Source organism: Crocodylus porosus, unplaced genomic scaffold (genome assembly GCF_001723895.1).
Source record: "Crocodylus porosus isolate Cpor-Errol unplaced genomic scaffold, CroPor_comp1, whole genome shotgun sequence".
Lineage (NCBI taxonomy): Eukaryota > Metazoa > Chordata > Crocodylia > Crocodylidae > Crocodylus > Crocodylus porosus.
Genome location: NW_017728943.1, coordinates 55,949,977 through 55,959,846, shown reverse-complemented (window position 1 = coordinate 55,959,846; position 9,870 = coordinate 55,949,977). Strand labels below are relative to the sequence as shown.

General features: G+C 40.8%; 1 protein-coding gene across 4 annotated transcripts in view; it reads right to left on the bottom strand.

The window, feature by feature from the left end:
• THADA (THADA, armadillo repeat containing) overlaps positions 1-9,870 on the bottom strand; it is a 291,659-nt gene that overhangs the window by 20,262 nt on the left and 261,527 nt on the right. Inside the window, exon 39 of one of the 4 annotated variants that reach the window (XM_019549398.1) lies at positions 8,427-9,393. The exons of the other annotated variants lie outside the window; for them this stretch is intronic. Coding sequence (XP_019404943.1) covers positions 9,372-9,393 — 22 coding nt within the window. The 3' untranslated portion in view covers positions 8,427-9,371. Of the gene's footprint in view, positions 1-8,426; positions 9,394-9,870 lie in introns of those variants that run through there. 4 annotated transcript variants of the gene reach the window in all.

Sequence of the window (9,870 nt, the reverse complement as noted above, 5' to 3'; positions counted from 1 at the left end):
GTCCGCTGGCTTTGCAAGGGCCGTTCAGCGGGCCAGCAGGGGCAGTAGTCCCCCCATCCCCCAACAGGGTTGGACTAGATGGCATCCTGAGGTCCCTTGCAACTCTAATTTTCTTTGATTCTATATTTACACCCACATAGGAGCGCTTAAATCATTAGGTTCAGTAGAAAGAGCTAAGGGATCAACTGATAACAATAACGGGCTGTCATCCTCTCTATGGGCCAGCATTAGTGAAGGATGGGGAACAACCTTCATGGACATTTGCTGACATAAAAGGATGATGAGAACCTTGCGTTTCATTCCCAGCTTTGGAGAGAAGTATGTTCATTCTCTGAAGTTTGAACTCCTCTGCTTCACCCCCTTGAGTGTTTGCATATCCCAGTGCGGTTTCCTTTTCACGTCTGGCACCTCTTTCCGCTTCCCTCCTCCTTGCTCTCACAGTCCCAGTTTCCACTGTTCCGGCTTCTCATCCTAGTTCTAATCTCATTTCCTGATCAGTCTACTCCTCCCTTAACCTCAAGGCTTGCTGTCCAACAGTCTTAATCTTCAAACAACTACAAACCTCTCTTCCTTCCTACATACTTTCTGAGGTCGTCCCTTCCATCTCTTGCTTTCCCTTCCACCGACTCCAAGTTCCAGTCCTGCATCCCAGGCTTTTTCTTCCAACTGAAGTCTCCCACTTACTCATAGCTCTAATTCCTCCTTCCTGTTTGTCCTGTCCTAGTTCTTTCCTCTCGACCTAACTCCTTATCCAGGCTCTGTCTCCTTTCCTCTGTTCTAGTTTCTCTCTCCCACTGGCTCCTAATCCCAGTCTCTTTGTTACTATTCTCATTCTACTTGTCCTGCAACTTCTTGTCTAATTTCAGTATTTCCCCGCTTTAATCTACCAAACCTGGATTCAAAAACAATCTTCTATGGACAGTTCCTAATCACTTCTCTCCCCAAGTCCCAGTTTCCTTGTTCAAACAGTCCCAGAGTGTCCTCCTCCCCAAACTTCTAGTTTCCTTCCCCAGCTTCCATTCACAGATCTCTCTCTCTCCAGTCCTAGTCTCTTCACTTTCCCAGGCTCCTAAGTCTACTTTGAATCAGACAGCTTCCTCTTCCTCTTCACTGCCTGGGTATCAGCAGGTGGCTCAATGAGAGGACAGGAGAGAGTCTCCCTTATTCATTTTATGCCCTGGGCATGCATTTTCCAAACCTAAACAACCTTGTAGGGACTGAGTGCAAGAATATAGGACAGCTGGATAAAGGAAGGTACTATTTTATGGTTGGCTATTTTACTTGAGTAATTTATGTTTTTTTAAGTTTGGGTTAGTTTGCCTGGCAAAGCTATGTCTTGGAACTTCATCCTTAGCTGTTTATCTTTTAATATTTGCACAAGTACCTAGAGCTGTTATAGCCACTTTTAAGAAACACGATGAAGCAATAAACAAAACACACACACACACACAAAAAAGAAAATCAAGCTTTTGATGATGTTTAAAGCAAAAGCAAGACAACTTGAACTTCCTGCTTCTCAGATTTGGAGTCAAATGGTCTATTTCATAAAGTAAATGAATGCATTATAAATTGAGAGGGCCTCTTCTCCGAAAGTCCACAACTGCCGCAAAATTTGTTGAACTTCAGATCTGTATGTATTGCTTAAGTATACAAGCATTTACCGATGTTGCACAGGTTTTTTTTATGCATCTCTACTGTGTTTATACATTTGTTGGCTTCTCATGAAAGTTGTCTTATGTGCTACAGAGGAAGGATGATCCTGTGGTTGAAATGTAGTCAATGAGAACTGCTGTGTGCTCACCAGCTTGGAACATTAGGCCACTTACTTAAAGGATTTAAGTTATGGACTTGAAGCTAACATTAAACATCTACTTCTTACAAACCTGACATCCAAGTCTAACAAGACTGATTTTCTGGAATGAGAGATCTGAGTTAATTTGTTTGGGTGTGAATTTTTAAAGCTAAGAATAAACATACAAAATATAATTGTGGTATTCAGCACAAAACTGAAATAGGCTTGTGTTGTGTGTCTGTGCCTGAGAGAATGAGAACGTAATTAACATACTAAATGAAAAAAATGAATGAGGGTTTATTGGTCCTGGTAATAAGATATTGTAAGCCTAACCTCTACTGTGATCTAGCCAAGTGTTTAAGTTAATTTAGACCTCCACTAAAGCATTTCTGTTAACACTTTCATCTTACCACTGGGAATTATTTAGAAAAAAAAGTTTTTAAATGCTAGCATGACAAGGTGATCATTAATGTAGAACAGATCATGCAAAGAGAGCAAAATTAAAAACATGCAAGAGTGGTATAGCACTGGCACAATATGCAATTGCCAGAAATAATTCTGACCCTCAAAGCAGTTTCAACACAGGCCTACCCCTTTTTTTCTTTAAGCCTGATAATAATCAAAAGCCCTCTAAAACAACTCAAACATCATCTTTAAAGTGAAGTTTCTAACCTTCTGTTGCCAATGATTTTAACTTGATTGCCATACACATGCGAAATCAATTTGCTCAACAGAGTCAGTTGTAGAGTGTTTCTTGGAGTGGGAGATTCATTTGGAACTGATTACAGAAAAAAGAAGTTGAGCTTAACACATTTTAGGGTTTGAAGTCAGAACCCATTGTGTCCTATGACTGCTTTAAAAAAAATAATTAAAATTAACCAAACTGGTGGGAGACCTATGGCTCAGAGTTCATAGCCTAATAAAAAAAAGTCTTTTCATAGCTGCTTCCTGCTTTGACTCTGGCCCAAGTTGGTAGTGTTTCAGTCATGGCCAAACTGACTATTGCTAGATTATGTGAAACAAGCTTGTGGTTTTCTCTTGTACATGGTATTTAAATCCTCCTTAGTCCTCAAAACAGGGCTTAAATGGACTATAATTGATGCCCAAATCTTGTGCTTTGCACAGGAAAGAATTTCATTCTACCTGAAGTAGTTTAAAGTCAAATTTGATGTACAAAGGCACATAAGAGTGACAAAATTTGCACTACTGTTGTCTCTGCAGCACCTGTTTGCATAAAAACAGGAGGCCTTTACTCTCCATAGTCCTTAAGTAGACAACTTTCATGGGTACTGAAATCCACTGAAAAGATTTACTGAACTTACTATTTTCCACAGCATTAGAAACATCCAGTTTTCATTAAATGTAATTGCCCTTCTTTTCTTTCACAGTGTATATGGCATACATTTTGGAGAAAAGAATTAATCAGAATGCACACAATTTACAAAATAGAAACTGTCATCATACAAAGACATATTAAATACTATTTTCTTACATGACTATGAGGTAGTAAAGGTACACAGATAAGTAAGTGGAGACTTGTAAAAGTATTGAACCACAATTATACCATCAACTCAGAACACAACGAGCAGGCTAAAGATCATTAGGGACCTTACATTGGTGGTGGAAGTTGGAGTGGACGGCGCTCTGCTCCAACTTCTGCCAGGACTGGGTAGTATGACATCAGGGAGTGGCAAGTAGATCCTTGTGTCACCAAGTGCCCTCCACAGGGTGCTGGCCCAGGACTGCCATGGCCTTGTCTGGTCTCTGAGGGAATCCCCTGAAGGCAGTGCTGCTAAAGCAAGGGGGAGCCCAGACTTCCTGCCACTTTGAAGCCCTGGCCTTTCAGTCTCTTATCTTCTTGGCCTGGTTTTATGTGGCCCCGACTCAAGCAGCTAGCATCCTGCCCCTGAGAGAGGGACTTCACCTCCTGTTGGGGCAACCCAATACACATTTAATTTAAAGATGTTTTATCTGTTGCTGGCACTTAAAAGTTAGGTTTGAGGGAAATAAATGGGCCCAATCAAAGAAATGGGGCATATGCTTTTCCTAGGATTTGGGGACATAACCTTAGGAGAACATGAAAGGCGTCTTTACATGTGCTCCAGGGTGGGGGAGGGAGGCACTCTAATTAAAGTGTCCATAGCATCTCATATATTCAGCATCCCATGCTTCAAAATTGTGGCAGGGGTGTTTTAACTAAAAAGTGTTCAATGAGCTTTAGTTGAAATGCCCCTGCTGCAATTTTGAAGCATGGGGATGCTGAATACACAAGACCGGGGATGATGGATTTTGCTCCAGCAAACTCTATTTTCAAAAATGTTTTTCATTTTCAAAGCACTCCAGCAGACTCAGTTAATCAAGCCTGCTCCAATGCATGCTAATTAGCACATGGCAGAGCAGGCATCAGGCACGTGTATAGGCTCCCACAGAGAGCACCAATGACACATGACAGCCTCCCTTTTAACACATACCAAGCTCTCCCAATGCGCTCTTTCAAAATACTCATTGGTTTTGTAGCACTTCCTGCCTTTAATAACTAACTATTTACTCTGTGTTACTGTGTTTTTCTATTTGTGCCCACCCTGTCTTTCAAGTGTTACGTTCCTCTGACCAGAGGCTTATATGCCAACTGCAGCTCTGCTCTTCTGTACTGACATATGAACTGAGGATGCTACATAAATAACAAAAATAACAACAGAGGACCCTAGCAACCTGTTGGCCAAATAATACAACTGATATGTTCAGATCTTCTTTCCACACATGAGCAAGCAAACTACAAACAAAAAGACTACTGCACAAATCAAATTAATTTTGCAAGAACTGGTGATCTGGGGTCCAATGGTTTTGGTCTACAATACATAAAACCATGGATATAAAGGAGCTCTTTCAGATAGCGGAAGTTCTGTATAGACTAGGGACCAGATATTGATTCTATTTCAGGTGACAGAAATTGCACCACTAAACAGATAGTTGCATCCTCTAACAGACAGAGGATCTGGGCATAGATTTAAAAATAAATCTTTATTTCATCCTCTTCTCTGAGAGTTTTGGAAATGAAGTAAAAAGTTGTATAATATTGAGTGGCCTCTCACTATCCTTAGAATTACCAACAAGGGACAACAACTACAAGGGGAAGAAGAACAGGCAATATTAACTCTCCTGAATGAACTAGCTATGCACAAAGAGGTTCAGACAAGAGCTGGGCATGAAATCAAGAAACAGAAACCCAACTATTTTTTCACTGCAATAGGAAAAGGAGGAGGAGGTCCTTCTACAAGTTGACAGTCCTAAAAATTGCATGTAGCTCTTAAAGCACCAGTCATCTATAGTACTGCTAGCTGGTAGTGTCAAAGGTCCATCTGAGCCCAGCAGCCCACAGGATTGAAAGCCTCTACTGCCAACAGCACACAAGAGTGACGCGGTCAACACCATGAGTGGCCGCCTTTGCGTTTAACCATGTACCACAACTGATCAAGACCTGCAACCATACATGTTCTAAGTTTGATATTATCAAATCTCAAACTAGTGTGGGTTGTATTAGGTCCTTAACTGGATGGAAGGCCATTAGGGAAAACCCATATTCAGAAGCAGTGTTGCTGATTCATTAACTAAAGTGATGCTTTTTACCCTCTGAGACTAAACTAAGACTAACCTAAATATAGGGGGATTCAATGCTGCTAGATCTTTCAGCTTTAAATTCAAAAACAAAACAAGACCTGGGGAGCAGTGGGAGGAAAAGAATTTAGAGGAGAAGCATAAAAAATTGGAGGCATAGGGGAACTGAAAGGTGATGGAGATGGAGGCAGGATCACACAACTGTTAATTCTTTTTGGCTTCCCAGTACATGGTTCTTAATGCAAACCCTCCTGAATTAATAGAAAGAGATAAGGCAGATAGATATACCTATGCTCCCCCTGTAGTTTCATTTTGTTGTATATTGTTCTGCATCATCCATTCTCTACTGCTGTACAAATACCACTGCCACTTGCCTCCTCTCTCCCTCGAGGCGATCAGCAGGTTAAATCACGCACACACACATATAGACAGTACAGAGAGAGAGAGAGACAGAACTAAAACTCAGGTAATTTCAGTCCTTTATACAAAGAAAAGTGGGGTGGACTACAGTACAGATACATCTCAGTAAACTGCCAAGATAAGGACAAAGATTCGTTTAAACTGTGCTTCCAAAATTGACAAACCCTTTACTGTACATGAGCCCAGAAATCTCTGTTTCACAAACTGCATGAAAATGTGTGTTTGCTTTGGCTTCAGTGAAGTGGTCATTCATTAATATTTTACCCAGCCAAAGAGATTCTGAATTTCCTGGCCAAGTTGTGGACATAAAAAGGCCTTGCTTTATTTACTCTGGCTTTGTAAATAAATGCAAGCTACTGGCACTGTAAACTAAACAGAAAAAAGGGATGAGCTATAAGCTGCATTTAATTACTCGAGGAGGTGTCTTTTGGGCTCAAGGCAAGCATCAGGTTGTCTGAGTTTAAATCTCAAAATGCAGCAAAAATAGTTTATTAAATAAATATTACTCTCATTCTGTCCTTTCCTACTTTATTGAAAATATCTACACATTATTCAACAAGACATTTTAGTCACTTTTGAATACGGAAACCATTATATTGCTACCGCAACCATAACTGGCAATAAATAGACTGCCTCAATTTCTCCAATTAGTTCTGAGTGTCCTGAAGAATGGTTTTGATAACTGTCCAACAAAAGGTATCATTTACAAACATCCTTGCCTCTCCCATCTTTCCTGGACCACTGCAGTTACAAATATCACTGGAAAACTATGGCCACAGAAAATATTTTCTACAGCACTTACCAACTAGGAACAATACAAGTATTAGAAAAAATGTAATTATGAAGGTCCTAAATATATTAAAGTCAACTGTGATTTAAATGAAAGCAAACAAGCAAACTGTTTATCCAGCAGTGGCCCAAGACGTCTCTGAAGACATTTACATACATATGCTGCAGTGCTTTCATCTTTGTGATGTATCTTGTCAATGGTCTCTTCTTCCACTACTACATGGACCAAAAGTCACCTAAAGATGTTTATCAGCTATGCTTTATAATTTGTATGGTCTGTTACTTGGCTATCTGAAACAAGCCTCTTAAATGTAAGGTCAACAGCATCGTCAGGCAGGCACCAACTCTCACAGATAACTCCAGTCCTGTTGAGTGTGTCAGGGTTAAATCTGCTAATTTGCTGTATCATCAATAGCAAGTTCTTAGCCAGGTTCAAATACAAAGAGGAAAAAACTTTACCATCAGCAACAGAAAGGGGAAAAAAATACAAAAATTCACCTCACAATCACCTCTCTTTATCTTACAGACTGTGTCCCTTGTGTAGCTATCAGTACAGATATTGAAAACTTAACAGCAGATTAAGCTCATTTCCCCCTGGAAGAATGCTCCCCTTGTTAACTATGCATGCTTTTCTCACCATTCTACTGCAACCCACCTAACCCATTACTAGTTTGTGTTCTTCTCTACTTTCTCACAATATCCAATGTATTTTATTGTAACAGACTCTTCAGGAGAGGAATCCCTTCCGAAAGAGGGTGTGTGTGTGTGTAAAACACACACACACATAGACACAAACACACACACACACACAACGTATTCTTTTAAACAGTACTTCCCCAAAATACAAATAATAACCAGTCCTGGTTTGCCTACTTGCTGTCTTATACTAAACTGGTTTTCCTTTCAGATTTATTTTCTGTCAAACTGCCATTGCTGCCCCCCACAGGGTATCTCTCTGTACATTTTTACTGCACTCAAAGCTTCACTAAAAATACATAGGCAGGTCTTTGACCCTTATTTTCCCTCATCTTCAACCTGCTTTATCTAGGTACTCAAGAGAGCTTTTAACACCTCAATGTGTCTCTAAATAAGCAAGTCCCTGACCAACATTTAAACATAACCTAACAAATTCTACTGCTGACTAACTCACTCCTACTTGGCCAACAGTTCACATCTCCAAGCAAGTCTATTTGCATTATTAGGGGAGATGAAAGAGGCATTACTTTTGTCTACTTAGGGATGTTATATTGGATTAGCTTTAATCTGTTTGATTTAAGATGCCTTATGTCCACACACAACCTTTTTAAAACATTTATTTAGCTTTGTAGATAGGCAGCAGGAATACACCTTGGAACAGGAGCAGCTCCACTTTGCAGCATTTTGACTCATTTAAAAGTTCATGTGGATGCATTCCCAAGTACTCTACTTCTGATAGTTTTACAACTGTTACCTCCCACTGCCTAGTTTGCATCTGGATCAGCTTGCATCTGGGAACCTTTATGGCCTCCATTACTAAAGATACACACTGAGATTTCATCTCTGCATTTACATGAAGGAATGTACCTACAAGCACTCATTTCAATGCCACACAGTGCCTGGGGAGTGCCTGGGTTTCCACATGGGAAATGAGGAAAAGAGAGCATGCCTGGACCACTGAGCTCCAAGCAGGAGCACAGACTTTGACTGAGTCGGTTTTGATCAGGGCACATACTGCTCTCTCACACTTGCTGGCAACACTGCCACATGGGCATAGACAAAGAATAAAAATTATCAAAATGGGGGGGGGAGCTACTTTCAAAATAGAAGGTCTGGGCTTCTGGCCAGCTTGACTTTTGGCCAATTGAGTTCAAGCAAGTGTCCAGACTGGTTGACATGAAAAAGAAAAATTGCACCCAGAGAACTCCTAAAGCCAGCAGAAACATAGAGGTCCAATCGCACCTTCCACTGACTGTCATGAGGTTTCTGTTGCTCAGTGAGGTGGATAAGCACCATCAGTAGAAACATATGTACATCATCTGGGGAAAGGGGGGAGATGCAAGAGATTATGATCAAGGAATTAGTGCACGTATCCAAACAGAAGGCTGGGAAATCAGTAGGAATCATTTTCTGAAGCCATTATAAAGACCTGAAATGGAGTACATGGCTTGGGAATGGGGCAATGTGGAAACCAACAGGTGCACTGGAGCACCTTCTGTTAGAAAGGTCTAGAAAACACCACAGCCTTTTGAAGTCCTGAGAACACAACGAAGTGGGGTCAGCCCCCTTCCCTCAACAATCCTCCTCCCTTGAGATGCAAAACAGAGAACACTGTCAAGTGCATCACCTCCAGAATTACATGATACCCTGTAATTTGGTAATGTCACAATCCCACTTGTGTTACATACATACTACACTCCCCATCTGTTTCATGTAGTGTTGTGCATTTCCTATGTTATTTGTTAATTTGCAATTTTTTTTAGTAGACCTGAGCTGAATATTTTATTTGGCATGGAGTCCCCTCTCCACAATAACATCAATTCCTGCTATGAGTCAGTATATAAAGCATACTTCAGTAATTCTTTGGGCACACTATGTTCATTAAGCTTTACTACCTCATGGCCTCAAAGTGCATGCACATATGCCCCTAGCTACTTTGGACATTTCAGAAAATCTCTCCATCAACTGATGCCATCTCTCATCCAGCAATCTCCCTTGCTCTCACGAATGTGCAATGCAGAAGTGTTTATGATATGAGGCACAGAATGATGAGATGCAATCAGCTCTGACTTGAGGCATTTCTAGCTTCCATTGTCCTCCATCTGCACACTTCACCAATGTTCTGCAACTGCTCAGAGTATAGTTAGTACAGTTATACCACTCCGTTTTGCTGTCTGATGTCCGGGAAGGTTTCACAAGTCTTGGAAGAAGAAGTTTAAGTCAGATCTCCTATAACAAGAGCAGCAATCAATGAACATCCAGAATGGCATGGGAAGCAAAAATTCCATTGCTTATTCCAGAAAACAAGCCTCAGTTTCTCAGGAACCTAAGATCATAGACCTTTGTAGACCATTACACGTTAGTAATGATGCTTTCATGCTGTGCTACCAGGCTTTGCAATATCATGGAGAAAAACATTTTCCAGCTTTTGACATGGTGTAGGGGGTAAAGATCAGGCAGACAAATCTCATGAATCATCCCTATGCCGTTTGGGAACCCCACTCATGCAAAAGCAAAAATAACCTCTTGTTCATGGCAAAGCCCTGTGGCCTGGCACA